Source organism: Peromyscus leucopus, chromosome 4 (genome assembly GCF_004664715.2).
Source record: "Peromyscus leucopus breed LL Stock chromosome 4, UCI_PerLeu_2.1, whole genome shotgun sequence".
Classification (NCBI taxonomy): domain Eukaryota; kingdom Metazoa; phylum Chordata; class Mammalia; order Rodentia; family Cricetidae; genus Peromyscus; species Peromyscus leucopus.
The window spans coordinates 95,178,675-95,198,081 of record NC_051066.1 but is presented as its reverse complement, the minus strand read 5'-3'; the positions used below and the strand labels follow the sequence as shown (position 1 = coordinate 95,198,081).

General features: G+C 44.4%; 1 protein-coding gene across 1 annotated transcript in view; it reads left to right on the top strand.

Annotated features, from left to right (window-relative positions):
• LOC114681112 overlaps window positions 1-13,610 on the top strand; it is a 47,446-nt gene extending 33,836 nt beyond the window's left edge. The window contains 5 exon segments of the mRNA XM_037204444.1: window positions 1,909-2,036; window positions 8,363-8,424; window positions 12,829-12,901; window positions 12,904-12,950; window positions 13,327-13,610. Coding sequence (XP_037060339.1) covers window positions 1,909-2,036; window positions 8,363-8,424; window positions 12,829-12,901; window positions 12,904-12,950; window positions 13,327-13,380 — 364 coding nt within the window. The 3' untranslated portion in view covers window positions 13,381-13,610.
• Window positions 13,611-19,407: the final 5,797 nt, after the last annotated feature.

Here is a 19,407-nt window from a genome sequence, read left to right as displayed (position 1 = left end):
CTCCCAAGTGCTGCCATCCTCCTTTTTTTGAAACAGGGTCTTATGTAGCCCAGGCTGATCCCCAAATCTATGTAGTCAAGAATGACCTTGAACTTCCTGTTCTCATCTTCCTGCCTCATGAGTGCTGGGATTATAGGCATGAACCACTATACTCAATTTTATGTAGTACTAGGCGTTTAAGCACAGGGTTTCATGCATGTTAGGCAAATACTTTACCAACTAAGCTGTATCCCTAGCCCTTTTAGTTGTTGTTATTTTGTTTGATTGATTTTGTTGTTCTTGTTGTTTTGAGAAAAGGTACTGCTGGGCTGGAGAGATGGCTCAGAGGTTAAGAGCACTGGCAGCTCTCCCAGAAATCCTGAGTTCCATTCCCATCAACCACATCGTGGCTCACAGCCATCTATAGTGGGATCTGATGCCCTATTCTGGCATGCAGGAATATATGCAGGCAGAACACTGTATATATAATAAGTAAATAAATCTTGGGGGCGGGGCGGAGTTCTGAGACAGGGTTTCTCTGTGTTGTTTTGGTGCCTGTCCTGGAACTCACTCTGTAGACCAGGCTGGCCTTGAACTCACAGAGATCCGCCTGGCTCTGCCTCTGCCTCCCAAGTGCTGGGATTAAAGGTGTGTGTCACCACCACCTGGCTGGCCTAGTACTCTTATGTGGCCTAAACTGGATTAAACTCAAAGCAGTCCTCTTGTCTCTGCCTCCTGGGTGCTGGGATTACAGGTTCTATTGCCATGCCTTACTGCAATGTTTATCTTTAGGGAGCCAGGCAGTGATGGGTATGCCTGTAATTTCAGCACTTGGGAGGCAGAGGCAGGAGTAGTTTCAAAAATTAAGGCCATCTTGGTATTCACAGTAAATTTCAGGCCAACCAGGATTACATGGTGAGATCCTGGTTCAACAAAACAAAGTATAGGGCTAGGGGCTAGAACGATGGATAATAAGTTAAAAACCCTGGTTGCTCTTCAGGAGGACCCAGGTTCAATTCCCAGCCCACAACATGGAAGCTCACTCCTGTTTAGGGAATGGGTTGCTCTCTTCTGACCTTCACAGGCACCAGGCATGCAAGTGGTACACAGACATACATGCAGGCAAAACACCCATACACATAAAAAACTTATTTTTTTAAAAAGAAAGAAAGAAAGAAAACCATAGGGCTGGCTCTATAGCTCAGTGGTAAAGTGCTTGCCTAGTGTAGCTGAAGCCCTGTGTTTGATCCCCCAGCACTATAGGAGGAAGAGAGGGAGGAAAGCATAGCAAAGTTACTGGGCATGGTAATAGGCTTGTGCCTGTTAGCCTAGCGCTTGGGAAGTGGAAACAGGACCGCTGGGAATTCAAAGCCAGGCTGGCTACAGTGTCAGACTGTCTCAGAATAAGTAAACAAACAAGCAAGACTTTTTAGAATATCTTTAGGCATACCTTATTGTATTAACATAGTGGCTGTTACAGAGTGCAAAGCAGAGAGAGTTTTATCCTGTGTGGTGCTGGCCCTACTCTACATCTGATTTTTGGAAAAGATAAGTAAATTCAGTTGATAACTCTGACCATAGCTACGTACTCTCCTTCTTTCAGCCTAGTTAATCATTTAATGAATGAGAACAATATACCACTTTGCAGGGTTGGGGTGAGGCTTCTGGACGGAGAGACTGTGCAAGCCCTGAGGTGCAATGCATGCACATGGAAAGAAAGTTGTTATATGGACTTTCAGGCTAATCAGGCCCGAGGTGTTGACCATTTCTTGTGTCCATCATAAAGAGTCACCATGAATCAATATAGTTTAGTGGCAGAGTACTTACCTTCAGTTTGATCCCTAGACACTGTAAAAAAAAAAAACAACAACATACAAACAGAAGAGCCCACCCCGATTGACATGGTGTTCTGTTCTATTTCCTAATCAGAGAGGACCAGGTAAACTTCCGAGGATTCATGAGAACTTTGGCTCATTTCCGACCCATTGAGGATAACGAAAAGAGCAAAGATGTGAATGGACCTGAACCACTCAACAGCCGAAGCAACAAACTGCACTGTAAGGAGCATCCGTTCTGTGGCTTAGCATATTTCCTCCTCTCCCCCATCATCTCTGTGCTCACTTACTCTTTCAACATTTATAAAAGCAGTCCATGGAGCCAAGCTGGGTTGGAATTCCCAGTTTACCTTTTTTTTGCCTATGAGACTTTGGACAGGTTACCTGAGGTCTTTGGGCTGCAGTTTTCTCTTGTGTGAAATGAGATATTAAGGACTTTTATACATCATTTCCGTAGCTCATTCAGAGATTTTGGTTGCTGCTAGAGACAGGATCACATGTTTCCTAGGCAAGCTAAGGCTGCCTTAAATTCCTAATTCCATTGTCTCCACCTCCCATGTATGAGATTACTGGCATGTACCACCACACCTTATTTTTGAGGGGCTTAGGGTAAAGCCCAAGGCATAAAGTGTGCCAGACAAACACTCTTACTACTGAGCCACATCTGTAGTCCCCACTAAGAGATTCTTCCTGTTGTGAGAATTAATATATGTCAGGTGCTTTCCACAGCACCTTGTATATACGCTAAGTGTTACCTGCTCTTATAGTGGAGTATGTCTCGTAGGCCAGGCACTGTAGAAGGTACTAGAGTGACAGCAGGGAGCATGGGAGCAAGGCCCAGGCCCTGCCTGTGAGACAATGCTGAATCTCCGTCTGTTCAGGAAGTGGTGGATTCTGCATTTGACTGAAGTTCCAGTAACACAGAGGCAGTGTTTCATTTCCTGTGCCTCTTGCCTCTTGCCTCCCTTCTTTAGACACCAGATTTCCTTCTGCCCTTGTTGGCTATGGACTGGTGCCCGGTCCTTTACAACACTTTTCCAGGAAGTTGAAGTTGAATTTCTAGTTTTCTTTCAACACAAGTTGATATTGAAATTGTATGAAACTGATTGAGCCCAACTCTGCCTTGAAAGAATGCATGGGTGGTGCCCAGGAGTTTGTGCAGCCACAGATTAAATGGAGCCTGTGAAGATTTAAAGATCCTAGAAGGTTTTTAAATATTAGAACAGATACAAACAAGTTAGATTACATAATGCTACATTTCATATATTTGACAAATGCCCCATGAAGTTTTAGTTTGTGGCTGTTGGCCTTTGTCTGCTCATCTTCTTGGGAGGAGTATGAGTTCCCTTTTGTTGGCATTTATGGCCAGTTTGAGAATCACTGAAGTGAATCTTGTTATTTAGGCCAGAGAAGATTCTTGAACAAAAGTACTAAATTACTGTTGAGCTTTACCACAACATTATAGTGCTTGACAAATGGCAGAAAATTTCAATAGAAACAAAGCTGAATACAGCAACAGAATTCTGTGCATTATCCTCATGTTTGTTATAGACTGCACTGGTGAGCCACATTTTCCTCCTTCAAGACCTCCTTCATGCAAAGCCTTCTGTCTGTGGGTTGTTGGTGTTTTTATGTATTATGTTGTTTTTAATTGTTTTCTAGACAGTCTTACATTGTGGTCCAGGCTGGAACTCAGTGTGTAATCCTCCTCCCCTCGGCCTCCTGAGTGCCACCACGGCCAGCTTTGATTAGTGTTTTAGCAGATTTCTAGTGTATGCCCACCTGATGTTGATACTATATAGTAAGAATGGATTTGCCTGACTTGAGACCAGGAGTTACTGCATAATTGGAAAACCAGTTGTAGCATAGAATCCTAGGAAAGTACACATGGTTCACCATTTTCCTTTGCCTTAAGCTGCTTAAGCACTCGTTCTTAGTGACCTTGGGCCAGTGGTTGTGTACTTTTCCTTGTTTTCCCAGACAGGGTTTCTCTGTGCAGCCCTGGCTCTCCTGGAACTCACTCTGCCCACCAGGCTGGCCTTGAACTCTGCCTCCCTAGTGCTGGGGTTAAAGGTGTGCACCACCATTGGCCACCAGTAGTTGTTCTCTTTTTCTTTTCTTTTTTATTTCTCTGTGACGGGATCTCACTGTGTAGCTCTGGCTGTCCTGTAGATAGGGAACTCACAGGGATCCGCCTGCCTCTGCTTCCCGAGCCCTGGGATTAAGGGCATGCACCACACCCAGCTTGGTAGTAGTTGTTTTCTTGAGTGTGGGTCTGCTGATGGAAGTTGTATTTGCTTTTATTATACATTAAATAACAGGATGTGGTATTTGGTCAAAGAACAATCTTAAACCTTAAATTGATGCAGAGCACAGATGGTCAACTGAGAACCCAGCAATATGTGCATGTGAAACATCATCCATTTGTGTTGCATTCAGAGTCACAGGTACCTATCCAGTAGACATTTTGAGAAGATCATTTTTTCTTTCCGCAGTCATGAACTCCTTTGTCTGTGGACCCAGGGTCTAGAAAGGATATTCTACAAGAACCTCAGAGAATTGTAGCTTCTCCTGAAGCAGCTTTGCCTATATATTAACATTGATATCTCTCTCTCCCTCTCTCCCTTCCCCTCCCTCTCTCCCTCCCTCCCTTCCTCCTTCCCTCCTTCCTTCCTCTCTCCCTCTCTCCTCCCTCTCTTTCTTTTTTTTTAAGGCAAGGTCTTACTATGTAGCCTTGGCTGGCCTGTAATTCCAAATTTAAGCTGGCCTCCAAACTCAGCAGAGACCTGCCTCTGCCTCTGAATTGTTAGGATTAAAGGCATTCACCACCATACCCTATTGAGACTCTTTTTTAAAAAACTGAACAAAACAAACAAACAAGAAAATGCTCACCAGAAACTGGAGACATGATTCACAGGTTAAAAGCACTAGCTATGAGGGGCAGTGGTGGCATACATCTTTGATCCCAGCACTCCGAAGGCAGAGGCAGGTGGATATCTGTGAGTCCTAGGACAGCCAGGGCTACACAGAGAAACCCTATGTAGAAAAACAAACAAACAAACAAAAGGAGTAGCTGTTCCTCCAGAGGACCCAGGTTCCATTTCCAGCACCTACAGGGCAGCTCACAACCATCTGTAACTCCATTCCCAGAGAAATCCAAGAGCCTTCTTTGGCCTCTTTGAGTACCAGACATGCACGTGGTACACAACCAAACATGCAGGGAAAACAAAACAAACCAAAAACCAAAAAACCCACATACCTATTAAATAATAAACTTTTATTACAAAACAAAAATAGTTCTAGGGGCTGGAGAGATGGCTCAGCAGTTAAGAGCACAGGCTGCTCTTCCAAAGTTCCCAGGTTCAGTTCCCATCACCCACATGACAGCTCACAACTATCTGTAATTCCAGTCCCAGGGGATCTGACACCCTCACACAGACATACATGCAGGCAAAACACCAGTGCACATAAAGTAAAAATAAATAAATTATTAAAAAATTATCTTGTCTGGGCGGTAGTGGTGCATGTCTTTAATCCCAGCACTGGGGAGGCAGAGGCAGGAGGATCTCTGTAAGTTTGAGGCCAGTCTGCTCTACAGTGTTAGTTCCAGGACAGCCAGGGCTACAAAGAGAAACATTGACTTGAAAAACAAATAATAAATGAATAGATACATAAAAATAAATTTTAAAAAGATCTCCTTGCCATTGTTTTACAACAATATGAGTATACTTAATAAACTATACTCTTAAAATAGTTAAGATTGCAAATTTTGTTATATTTTTTTACTATATACACAGAAAAAAAAAATCAGTCAGTCACAGTTGTGTGTACCTATTATTCTGAATCCTTGGAGGATCACAAATTCAAAGCCAGATAAGCAACATATATATACTTTGTCTGAAAAAAACAAAAATCATTAAAAAAGGGCCAGGGACGTACAGCGAATGGTGGAACTTGCCTTTGGTAACAGCAGCCAGATCTCTGAATTCGAGGCCAGTCTGGTCTCCATGATGAGTTCCTAGTCTGCCAGGGCTATGTAAGAGACCCTGTCTCAAAAACAACAACAAGGGTCAGACTTGGTGTTGACTGGGCGTGATGGCACAGGCCTATAGTCAGCATTCAGGAGGCAGAAGCAAGCTAGTCTCTGTGAGGCCAGCCTAGTTTACCTAGTATATTCCAGGACAGCCAGAGCCACAAAGTGAGACTGTGTCAAACAAAACAAACCAAAACAAACATGTTTATTATAATGACTGATAGGCTTCGGTATCTTCAAAGTTCTAGTGTATCCCTGGGATACAAAATGAACTGCAGTTCCCAAAATTGTTCGTGTTAGCATACAGTGGGGTGGGGTGACAGCTATGCCCTTTTCAGAATACTGTATTTTATTGCCACAGCTCAATACATTGTTTTAGGGCGGGGACAGAAGAAGACGGAGAGGTGGATGCAAACTGATGGAGATTGTTTGGGTTAGGAGAGGACCTGGGGAGTGTGGTCTGCAGAGTTCTCTTTCAGAAGCCGTAGATGGGATTGTTTCGAGGGTGGGGAGGTAAAGATGGGAACTGGAGGGGAGTAAACTATTCTGTATGGCGTAATACCGGGTATGCATTTGTCAAGACTCAGTCAAGTTTAACGTACACTGTGGACTTCGGTTAATACTAATGCACCAGTAGTCCTGCTGATTTTATCAAATGTCCCATCCTAAGGCAGGATGGGAATAATACTAGAAACGTGGGTGGTGGAAAGGTCTGGGTCACATGGGAACTCTTTCCCCTTAGTCTTGGTTCGAAAGGATGAAACGATTTCTCTGAGTTTGCTGCTGCTGCTGCTGCTGCTGCTGTCCCGTCCCCCACACACACACACACACACTGGTCCTCCTCCTCTTTCATGGTGTGGACATGTTGTCACGAGTGCATGTAAGTGAGGAGGCCAGAGCAGGGTGCTGGGGCTCTTCCTCTGTTCCTCTCTGCCTTCTTGCCTTGAGACAGGCTCTCACTGAACTGAAAGCTTGCTCTTCAGGCTGCTCTTGCTCTCTTGATTCATCGCCCCAACCCCTCCTCTTTAAAAAAATAAAAATCATTTTTACTTCTCTGTGTGTGTCCGTACACATGCACGTGTGTTTAGAATGTGTTGGGGCCCCTGGAACTGGAGGAAACCAGTGGATGGGAGCCTCCTAGTGTGTGTTTAGTTCTCTGGAAGAACAGTAAGTTCAAGGCCAGCCTGGGTTACATAAGACCCTGTCTCCAAAAAAATTAAAAGTCGACTAAGATTGTAGGAGAATCCTCATTCCATTTGCCTAGTCAAGAAATTAAGAGCTGGGCATGATCAAGTATGAATTGAATCCCAGCATTTGGGAGGCAGAACAAAAAAATCTCTGTTAGTTCAAAGTTCAAGGCTAGTCTAGGCAACACTGAGACCCTGTCTCAAAAAACAGACAACAAACAAAAAAACTACAGAGGTGGCCCAGCAGTTAAGAGTACTCACTGTTGTTCTTAAGGACCTGGGTTCAGCGCTCTTTTATTTATTTTATTTTCTCTTTTGAGACAGGGTCTCATGTAGCCCAGATTGGCCTAAAACACCCTGTGTAACTGAGGTTGGCTATATGTTCCTGATCCTCTTGTCTCTACCTCTCAGGTTCTGGGGTTATAGGTGTGCATTACTCTTGCCTAGCTTGGCAGTCCAGGCATGGTAGGTCAGGCCCATAGGCTGACGCAGGAAATTGCTGTGAATTTGAGGCCAGCCTGGGCCACGTAGTTCCAGGCCAGTGTAGGCTCTACAACAAGACCCTAGGTCAAAAGACATAATAAATAACCAGAAATCACAGTGGCTTACTTGAAGTAGTTTAAAAACTACCTGAATTCAGTTATGTAACAGTAACTTCAGTGAATTCATCTCTTATTCTTACAAAATCACCTAGTGTTCTCAAAATACTGTTCACACAGTAGGTCTTAAACAACATGGCAAAAACTGACTCGGTTTTACTCTTCTGAATTCTCTCTCTTATATTGACATAAGCAAAGTTTTTGTATAGCCTTTCTGAAAGAGAAACGTAAGACAGGCAGGGCAGGGACTGAGAGATGATGTGGGGCCTCAGGGCACTTGCTGCACTGTCTTGAGGACTGGAGTTTAGGTCCCCCATTTGAATGACAAGTCAGGTATACCGTCCACACCCATAATCCCAGCTCTAGACAGTGGGGTGGGGATTATAGACATCCGAGTCTTGTTGATTTTATTGAAAACTTCAGTCCTTGCTGGGCACTGGGATGCCTGTAATCCCAGCACTTGGGAGGTGGAATGGAAAGATCAGGAGCTCAAGGCCAGCTGTAGCTGATTATCAGGCTAAAGGCCAGCTTCAGCCACATGAGAATTCAGTCTCAAAAAGCAAAAAGAGAAAGAAATCGCAGCTCTTTACTGAAGAAGAGTAGGACGGGAACTCTGACAGGTCTATATTGGGTATCAGTTTTCTGTCTCCTGTCCTTTGTGTGCTCAGCTCCTTGAGAAAGGACAAAGTACTGCAAATTGCCCACTGACTTGTTGTGTTTTCCTACCAGTTGCTTTCAGACTCTATGATTTGGATAAAGATGACAAGATCTCCCGAGATGAGCTGTTACAGGTATGTGGGACAGTTTCAGAACAGTGTGTGTTGGGGGCCCTGACTTCATTTTTATGGGCAGCACTTGTTCTTTCTTTTCGGGAACATTCATTTAATCCCTGCCTTGGAAAGAGTCCTGTTGCAGATAAAAGGCAGAGAAGGCTGGGAGTGGGTCACTGAGTCTTCACGGATGGGCAGTCTCCACCACTTACGAGCTGCCTGTCTGCGGTGGCGCTCGGTGACAAAGGGCAGTACGGGATGCGGCTGGGTCCGAGAGCTCACTTATTGACAGGCCAGCTTGTTGGTCATCCTTTAATTCCAAGGACTTGGAAGTAAGTTCTGCTGTTCAGTCTCGCTTGGTGCCAGAGTCAAGGGCCGGCTGTGGCCGCCATCTGCCCAGTTAACCCTTCCCGGTTGTGGCAGCAACAGTGGATGTGCCCTGTTTCCCAGCTGGGACTGACATACTGCACGATCTCTTCTAAGTTAGGACAGTGGGAAACTGTCCCTTTTGTCGACTCTGGAAGACTCCAGGGAGCTAGCACATCGAGTAATTTCAAAGGGGAAGTACTTTCTCCTTCAAAGTAAACCAGAACTAAATTTTTTTTCATTTCATTATTTCATTCATTTATTTATTTATTTGGTTTTTTTCAAGAAAAGGTTTCCCTGTGTAGATTTCGAGCCTATCCTGGAACTTGCTCTGTACACCAGGCTGGCCTCAAACTCCCCAAGTGACTGGCCTAAATCTTTATCTTTAATAAACTTACAAGTTGCCAGGAGGTGGTGACGCACACCTTTAATCCCAGCACAGGCAGAGGCAGGCAGATCTCTCTGAGTTCAAGACCAGCCTGGTCTACAGAGCAAGTTCCAGACAGCCAGGGCTACACAGAGAAACCCTGTCTCAAAAAACAAACCAGAAAAAAAAAAAAAAAACCTTCCAAGTTGAAGCCTACTCTGAGCAGATTAAGGACCAACTCAGTCTTCCCTACATTTCATGAGAAAACTTGAAACAGGAAGCAAATGGTAGTGTACCTTGGCCCTTGCTTTAAAAAAATACACAAAATATTTACTATTTATTTTGAGAATTTTATACATGTATGTGATATTTTTGATCATATATGCCCTCTTCCTCCACCTCTCTTATTTCCTCTAATACACCTCTTTCCTAATGTCTGTTCTTTTTGAAAAAGTAACTTATTGAGTACAGTTAGTGCTGACGATGTGCATGTGGATGAGAGACCATCCATTGGAGCACGGCCACACCCCCAGTTAAAATGACTCCAGCCTAGGCTACAAAGCGAGTTCCAGGACAGCCAGGGTTGTTATACATAGGAACTGGAAAGAGAGAGAGAGAGAGAGAGAGAGAGAGAGAGAGAGAGAGAGAGAGAGAAGATTCCACCACCACCCCCAGCAGCCACCTGCCAATAGCTCCTCAGCTGTGGGTGGGGGTCTCATGATCCCCTCCCCATCCATACTGGATGTTGACTTTGCCCTTTGCTTTTGAGATGGGAATAGGGTTTTCCAGTGAGTCGCATACTGTCTTACTGAAAATTATACCCATGGCCTTTGAGGGCTTAAAAGATGGAGGCAACCACTCTTGAGTTATATATTTTCATCCTCTGGTCCAGATCTGGCTGCCAGAAAGATGGTTTTGGAATGGAGACTTGGTTTATTTTCTGTTAACTAGGATTTCTAAGAATCGTGTGACATGGGATAGGAAAGTCACTGTGGGGCAGGAACGGTTTGTTCCACATGTGCTCCTGGAGTGTTGAGGGATTCAGGCAACAAACTTTAGCCTATCAAGAAGAGACGTTTTCCAAAGTAGAAGAGAACCAAGTTTCTAGGCGCTGTATTTTCTAAAGCATTTGGTGAATACGTATAGTGTATATCATGTGTCAGTTATACTTAAGTAGAGAGGGTTGCTCTATTTCAAGACCCATTTCATGAGGCTAGCATAACTCAGATATGAGAACCTTATAAAGACAGTGGGAGAAAAATGCCATTCAGACCCTTCTTTTTGGATTTTTAAAAATTCCAAACACAGGGCTGGAGAGGTGCGTAGTGGTTTAGAGTCCTGGCTGTTCTGGAGAAGACTCAGATTCTGTTTCCAGCACCCACATGATGGCTCACAACCACCTATTACTCCAGTTCAGGGTCCCAGTGCCCTCTTCTGAAATGAGTGCTGGGGTGTAACTCGGTGGCAGAATGTTCCTGTGCCACGTGGAAGGCCATGGGTTCAATTGAGAAGACCACACACACACACACACACAAAAGGGAACATGTTATAGAAACTAAATAATAAGAACAATTAAATAACAGTACATTTCCACTGGCTAATAAACTTCCAAGTGGATTAGTAAGTGGTAAGCCGAATGGAAGAAGTGCTGGCCTGGGAACAGAGGCCTGGAGACACAGCAGCTGTCAGCTGGTTCCCAGGCCCTGGGTCAGACCACTTCCGCAGCTCCTCCTCAGTAAAAGGCCAGATAAAGGTGTTTATCACACACCACTGTTGTCCACCTCCCAACACAGACACACACACATATATTCTAACTATAGTTCTTTTTGTGTGTGTGACGTTGGGGATGGCACCCAGGACCTCACACGTTAGGCAGCATGCTCCTCATATCCCTTCCATAGCCTAAGTGCTTTTCATTCTCCAAGCATATCACCTGATTGAATTGAGATCTGAGGAGGCTGTGGTTGGGGGATCAATTTATCTGCTTGGTTACTCACATTTGGAAGAGACAGCAGTGGCTTTGCCCAAATATACTTGGTAATGTTACTTCCTTTCTTCCTCCTCCCCCCCGCCCCCCAGACAGGGTTTCTCTGTGTAGCTTTGCACCTTTCCTGGAACCAGGCTGGCCTCGAACTCACAGAGATCCACCTGCCTCTGCCTCCCGAGTGCTGGGATTAAAGGCGTGCGCCACCGCCGCCCGGCCCTACTTCCTTTTTTTAAAAAAGTATTTTAGTTTATATGTGTTGCCTGCACTTACGTCTGTGAACCATGTCCATGACTGGTTCCCAGGGAGGCCAGAAGAGGGCATTGGATCCCCTAGAACTAGAATTACAGACAGTTGTGAGCCATTGTGTTGGGGCTGGGAATGAAATCCCCTCTTCCTCTGGAAGAGCAGCCAGTGCTCTAATCGCTGAGCCACAACTTCTAGGGTTTTTGTTTGTTGTTTGAGACAGGGTTTTTCTGTGTAGCCTTGGCTGTTCTGGAACTTTCTCTGTAGATCAGGTTCGCCTGAAACTCGCAGAGATCCACCTGCTTCTGCCTCTTGAGTGCTGAGATTGAAGGCGTGTGCCAACACCACCTGGTATAACTTTTGGTTTTTAATAATTGGTTGATAGCCCATCTTGAAACAAACAAACCAAACAAAAGAATTGGTTTAGAGCTATGTAATAAAGGTAGTTGATAGCTGTGTGAGGGAGTATATATAATTAGTAGTAGCTACTTGACAAGCTGAGGAAGATTGTTGGAGTCTAGGCAACTAAAGCCAGCCTGAGCAGCATAGCAAGTCTGTATAAAAAACAGGCCTCCTCTGCCACCGCCCCCTGACAAAAATAGTTGTTAAGAAATAGAAGCTCGTGGGTTGGAGATTTAGCTCAGTGGTAGAGCGCTTGCCTAGCAAGCACAAGGCCCTGGGTTTGATCTTCAGCTCAAAAAAAAAAAAAAAGAAGTAGAAGCTCACTGCTCATGCCATTTACTATTTGCAGAGGATGTAAAGGAGTGGGGATAGGAAGGCCTGTGAGCAATTAGGCAAGAGGACAGTGCAGTTCTCATCTTGTTTAAGGTGCCATGTTTGTGGATGTGTGGTACTGGGGCCTTGTGTTTGCTAGGTGTGCACTCTACCGCTGAGCACTATCCCAGATACCCCATCTTTAAAAAGGTCTTCACTAAGTTCACCCAAATTGGACTCAACTTGTAATTGTCCCACGTCAGCCTCCCAAGTTGTCTTCAAGGAGATTTATGTGGGCTGTAGCCTGTTAATGCCCCCGCCCCCCATGGAGGACTGCTTTTGGATTGAATTCCAGAACAGCCACCAAACTGACTTACATCGGTAAAGAACTGCTTTGCCCGATGCAATGGACACTCAGGGATAGGTTGTCTGGTTTCACAGTACCTGAGTATCCCAGCTTTCTTTCTTCTTGTATGGAATTCATAACACATATGATGTGTCACAGCCTCAGGATGGCTGTTGTGCCAACAGACATCATGCTTGTGGTCTAAGCAGGAAGAATCAGTTCTGTCCATATGGAGAAGACACTTAGTGACTTTGCTGGAGTTCCACTCACCTCCTTTTTTAGAATGCCTAGATAAGAAGCAAAGGATTTCACTTCGTTAGCTGGTGAATTTGAAAGAATCTAAGGAAAGGGGAGTTGAGGTGGCTTTTTCTCAAGTCTCCTTTAAGGCTTTTGGTCTTGTAGGTACTACGAATGATGGTTGGAGTGAATATCTCGGATGAGCAGCTGGGCAGCATCGCAGACAGGACCATCCAGGAGGCGATCAGGACGGGGATAGTGCCATATCCTTTACAGAATTTGTTAAGGTCTGTCCACCACCTTTTGGGTTTTTCCTCTCAGTTCCTTTTTATTAGCATATGAGAGTTACAGTGAGTTTATTATAACATTTATGTTCATGTCTTTTGGGGGGGTGAAGATAAGAGTTTAATTAGGGTTACTCACAGGAGCATGGGGGGACTTATGAAGGGCTACACTACTGAAGAAAATGTCTCCCCAGCAACCATTAGCTCTCTGGATCCTCCGGGAGGGTGCGCCCTTAGGAGCCTTTTCCCCTTACCTCTTGATCTTAAGTTAAATGCATAGGAAGAAAAAGGGGACACCCATTTTTATTATTTATATATTTAGAAGGGTACTCAGAATGGTCGTAATCTTAATGATAATTTTTTTGTTTTTCAACTCCAGGTTTTGGAGAAGGTGGATGTAGAACAGAAAATGAGCATCCGGTTTCTTCACTAAAGGACAGGGACCAAATTATTCTTGCTTTCTAGTATTTAAGAACTGGAACTTCCTTCTGTCCTCCAACCCCACCCTGTCCCATCATCCCCCTTTCCCAGAATACTACTGCTCTTGCATGACAACCTGAAGTCTTTCTTGTCCACACAGACTTGCCTTTGGTGTATAAACAGGGCGTTACAGAATGGTACCCTCAGTCTTTTTCTGTTCAGTATGCACCCACCAGGTCTCTATTTGTAAGTGACATCTTCCCCTGTTTTGCTGCTGAATACCATGCATCCATCCTGTCTGCGGAAATGAGATAGGGACTCGTGTCAAGAACCAGCCAGCAAAGCTCCCACTGGATGGAGACTGCATCCACGCTGCCTTCCTTCATCGAGCCTCTGTCATGGTCCTGTGTCCTTGTGTCCTTTACTTCCTACCTCCCTGTCGCCCAGCCTTCTGTCCATTTGGTCTTTCAGCCTCCCTCTTTTTCATTGAGATTCCCTGTGTCTACTTGACTCCGGGCTCTGCTGTCAAGCCTGTCTCTGATGTGACAGACTAGTGAGTGGTCTGGTGGTTTGTATCTACCTTCTCCTGGCTGTGTCTCTGGGACATTGCCTATCCAGGAGCCTTTCATTAACCAGTACAACTCGTGGGAGCACGTGACTCTCTTGGTCCCCTGCACTGCTCTCAGCACAGGGCTTACGAACAAGTTGTTCTTGAAAGGTGGTCATGGTGAGGCTTGTAGAGCCGTGTCTCCTAGGTGGTTTCCCCAGATCTCTCTACCTCTGGCTTTTTATTTTCAATGTATTTATGTGGCTTCTTTTCTGAGTACAGTGTTGACATTCAGAAAATAGTCTTACGCTTGCCAGTTTGCTTCTCTTTGGGACATTGTCACCAATACAGTGGCTGTTTTGACAATATGGAGGGGGCCTTCTTGTAGTTTTCTGAAGAGGCTAAAGAGCTGGAGAGCTGCCCACATTCACCTGCAGCATGGGTTATGCCTCAGTGTTCTGTACACTGGAAGATTCTTTACATTTCCAAACAGAAAGACTAGTGTTATGGAAGTGCCTGACTTATCTCAGTCCTAAAGAACTAGATTGTCCTCAGTGTCTTAAAGTTTTGCACAAAATCCCGAATGAATTTTATACTTGGCAAATTTTAATGCTGGAAGCCATGTAGTCAGTTCATAATCCTGGTCCAAGCATTGCATGTATTGTCTCATGAGCTCCCTAATCACATGACCTTCCTAGCTCCTTGTGTAGACCATTGCGGATCTCTTAGGAGCATAGGGCCTGGCCCTGGTGACACCAACTGAAGTGATATTAGAGGTCTTTGAGTGACCCGGCTCAACTTGTGGGCTAATGTCAGCTGGTTTAGAGCTCATTGAATCAGCTGCTTCTCCCTGTGTCTGTGTAAATCTGCTCTGGGCTGGCTTTCTCTGATGTTGCTTGCTTGCTTGCTTCTTTGCTTTGGAAGGCTATCCAAGATGTGTAAACAGTTCTTTAGGAAAGAAATTGCTATTAAAAAATTCAAACAAACTGGGGTTAGGGATTTAGCTCAGTGGTAGAGCGCTTGCCTAGCAAGCACAAGGCCCTGGATTCGGTCCTCAGCTCCGAGGGTAAAAAAAATCCAAACAAACAAAAACACTGCAAAGGAAGAGTGAGGAGCAGGGTAGTGGCCAGGATGGGTGGCTGGAGTCTACATGAATTGGGGAGTTCTGTATGGAATATCTGTCTGACTTTGTGATCAAATGATGTAATATACAAATTGTATAAAAGGGAAGAATTGTCTGATATTGATCTGTTTGAGAAGTACTTCAGAGGCTTCTTGATTTACATATTTAAAGTTTCTAAGATTAATACCCCCCTTGGCTGTATAGCAAACTGTTTAATCCACAGTTGTGCCTTATGTCCCATTAAAATTGTATTCCTCAATCCATCAATAAATTAATTGTCGTTAAAACAAAAGAATTTGGTTGACTTTTATCTATGCGTTTTATAGCAATTTTATGTAACTCGAGTGTCCTGAATTTGAAATAGAATGGTGTCTCCCTTGATCAGATTTATGGTTATGGTGTCATTTGCATGTACACAGTACTGCTGTGTGGGCCTGTGACAGAGACAATCACCTAGGGTCCGGTCTGCCAAGAGCCATGGCGTTTCGTCTCTGACCCCTTCCTATTAATTCCAAGTAAGATCCATTATTTTCTTTGTTTTTTGGGGAAAAGGATGGGGGAGTGGAGTGCGTTTTCGCTTGGTTATTTTGTTTTTTTGAGGCAGAGTCTTAATTTCCCTGACTGGCTTGGAATTTGCCATATAGATCAAGCTGACCTCAAACTTGTAACAATTCTTCCACCTTATTCCACCTTAGCTTCCCAAGTGCTATAGTTACAAATGTTTACCCCAAACACCCAGCTAAAATCGAGTGTGTGTGTGTGTGTGTGTGTGTGTGTGTGTGTGTGTGTGTGTGAGAGAGAGAGAGAGAGAGAGAGAGAGAGAGAGAGAGAGAGAGAGAGATGTGTGATGTGTGGAATTCAGGTAGGGCCTTAAGCTTGCTAGGCAAGTGCTATACAGCTGAGCTGTGTCTCCATCCCTCAGTTTCTTTTATCTAGTCTCTAAATCCAAGAAGCATTGCTTACAAAGGAGGAGTGTTGTAGATAGATAGATAGATAGATAGATAGATAGATAGATAGATTATTAGATAGCAAGCTGGGGTGTGGTACATACCTACAACCCAAACACTGGAGGTGGAGACATAAGGATCAGGGGTTCAAGCTTAGGCACATCTTAAATTTGAGGCCAACCTGGGCTACATGAGACCTTGTCTTAAAAAAAAAACAAAATGAGGCTGGAGAGATAGCTCAGCAGTTAAGAGCACCTGCTGCCGTTACAGAGGACTGGGGATGGGTTCCCAGCACCTATACAGTGTCCTTCCATCTGTTCCTTAATACCGGTTCCAGGGTATCTGCACCCTGTTCTGGGCTCTGATGGCACCAAGCACACATGTGCACATACATACACCAGACAAAGCATTACACATATATACACAACATTTTTAAAAAAGAAAACAAAAACAAACAAAAAACAAAAAAGCTAGGCGGTGGTGGCGCACACCCTTAATCCCAGCACTTGGGAGCTAGAGGCAGGCGGATCTCTGTGAATTCGAGGCCAGCCTGGTCTCCAAAGCAAGTTCCAGGAAAGGCGCAAAGCTACACAAAGAAACCCTGTCTCGAAAAAAAAAAAAGAAAGAAAGAAAGAAAAAAGAAAACAAAAAAAATCCAGAATAGACAGTCTAGTATAGATCAATAATCTTAGCAGTTCCCTACCCCTACAGGTCTCACAACACATTTATAAAACAGGCTTCAAAGCCCATTGTGTAGAGCTAGCTGGTGATTCTAGCACTTAGAAGACAGAGACAGGAGCTCAGGAGTTCAAGGCCATGCTCCACTAGAGTTTGAGTGCAGTTTATGCTACAGGAGACCCTGGCTCAAAACAAAATCCACCAATGGGGCTGCAGGGACAGCTCAGCAGTTAACACACTGCTTTTGCAGAGGATCCGAGTTCAGTTCTTAGCATCCATGTTTGTTTGGTAAGCTCACAAGTGCTTGTGACTCCAGCTCAAGAGGATCCAATGCTCTGGCCTTTTCTGCTTGAACTCACATAAAATTAACACCCCCCCACCCTCACCCCACCCACCCCCCCACATAAACACATGTAGTTAAAAATAAAATCTTTTGTTGTTTTGAGACAAGGTTTCTCAGTGTAGCCCTGGCTGGTCTGGAACTTGCTCTGTAGACCAGGCTGGCCACAAACTCACAGAAATTGTGAGCCCCCCACCTCCCTGCCCCCACCGCCGCAAAAAAAAAAAAAAAAAAATCTTAAAAAAAACATTCAAAATCTAAAATGTGTTCCCTGCTTATAGGCTTAAGCACCAATGGAAATCTACTTAAATGAAAGATTCCTGCTGAATATTTGAAGGATTGAGCCCAGAGATTTCCTGTCTGGCTTTTTTTTTCTATGACCTTGAAATCACAAATTTTTGTTGCTAAGACTTGGAAGCTTGTAATCAGAGAACAGCACTGAAAAAAGTCTGTTCTGTCATGATGCTGAATTCCTTATTTATTTATTTATCTATTTATTTGCTTACTTACTTATAAGGCGGAGTCTTACTGTGTAGCCCTGGTTGGCATGGAACTCGAGATGTAGATCAAACTAGCCATGAACTTAAAAATTCACCACGCCTCTGCCTCTTCGTGTAGAGTAAAGGTGTGCTACCATTCCTGGCTGTGGTGTTCAGTTTCTTGAGAGGAGGAATTGTTTCTTCTCAGCTTACAGTACAAAGAACAAATTTCTACCTGCCATTAAAATATGTCCTGTAGGATGTCATTCAGGAGAATAGCCATGGGGAATTTTGTCATTTTCTCAAAATTGAATCAGTTTCAAAGAATGAGTGTGCTATTTTAAGTGTGTTACGTGCTGCATCTTTTGGTGGCTAGGGAGCTGAAACAGCCTATAATTTGTGTTTGCAAAGATAACTGTTCTGTGAAATCATTTGTACCTAACACCAAGGGCATTTCTGTTGTCGTCGTAATCACCATAAAGTCAGAAGTGGAAAAGGAAGGACAAACAGACATGCACACATACAGTGAAGCTGTGACAAGGCAGGGTTCTGCTCAGGCTACCCTGGCAGCCAGGAGTCTGGGTGGATGGGGTCCAGCACGGGGGTGGGGGGGGGGGGGGGGGGTAGCTAGTCTCTAGGCGGTCTCTTTAGGAGCAGGCAGGAAGGCTGTAAACATCTAGGAGGAGAAAGTGCGGTTGCGGTTGCACACACTGATCAGTTTCCATGAACACGTGTTCTCAGATTCCCCAGGAATGTTATGCCATTTCCATATGGGTAACAGCTTTGTGAAATGGTTCTATGGAGGGCTGGAGAGGTGGCTCAGTGGTTAAGAGCATCTGGCTGCTCTTGCAGAGGTCCTGAGTTCAATTCCCAGCAACCACATGGTGGCTCACAACCATCTGTAATGAGATCTGGTGCCCTCTTCTGGTCTGCAGGCATACATGCAGGTAGAGCATGTATACACAATAAATAAATCTTTTTTTTTTTTAAAAAAGAAAGTGTTCTATGGAACCATGTCAAACTACACATTCACTTAGGACTTCTCTCACTCAGACCTCCCTCCCTCCCTCTCTCCCTTCGGAAGCTCAGATCCAAATTATGCCAAAGGGCCGAGAGTAGACTCCAGAGACAGTCCTCTTTTTATTTGTAATATTTTCGAAAGGATTTCACAAGAAACCATGTGGTTTGTGAAGCTGTGGAAAACAATTTGATGAGCACCGGTAGGCTGATGTTTTGGCAAAGAAGTAAATATGTCACACCACTTCATATATCCCAAGGCCTGTCTATCTCTTTTTAATTTATTTCATATACATATTATTTTATATGTATGAGTATTTTCCTACATGTATGTATGTTTACTGTGTGTGTTTGATGGCCATGGATGTCAGAGGAGGGTATTGCATTCCCTGGGACTTGAGTTATGAACAGTGTGAACAGCTATATGGAGGCTGAGACCAGAACCCAGGTCTTCTACAAGAGCAACACGTGTTCCTAACCTCTGAGCCATCGCTTCAACCCTGCAAAGATTTTTTTTTAACGGTTTGTCAGACAAAGTTGCCACAATAAACCCTTGGGATGTTAACCTCAAGTTAGTAAACACTGGCCACACCTAGTTTGTGGGAGGAAATGGTTTATTTCAACTTAACAGCTTTCAGTCCATCATCAAGAGACATCCGGACAGGAACTGTGGTAGAGATCCCAGAGGAGCACTGCTTGGGGTTCTACAACAGTCTACAACTCTGTAGACCAGGCTGGCCTCGAACTCAGAGATCCACCTGCCTCTGCCTCCCGAGTGCTGGGATTAAAGGTGTGCACCACCACCTGGGTAATCTTGCTTTCTTATACAGCACAGGTCTACCTGTCCAGGCCTGGCACCATACACAGTGAGCTGGGCCCTCCCACATCAATCATTAATCAAAGGAATGT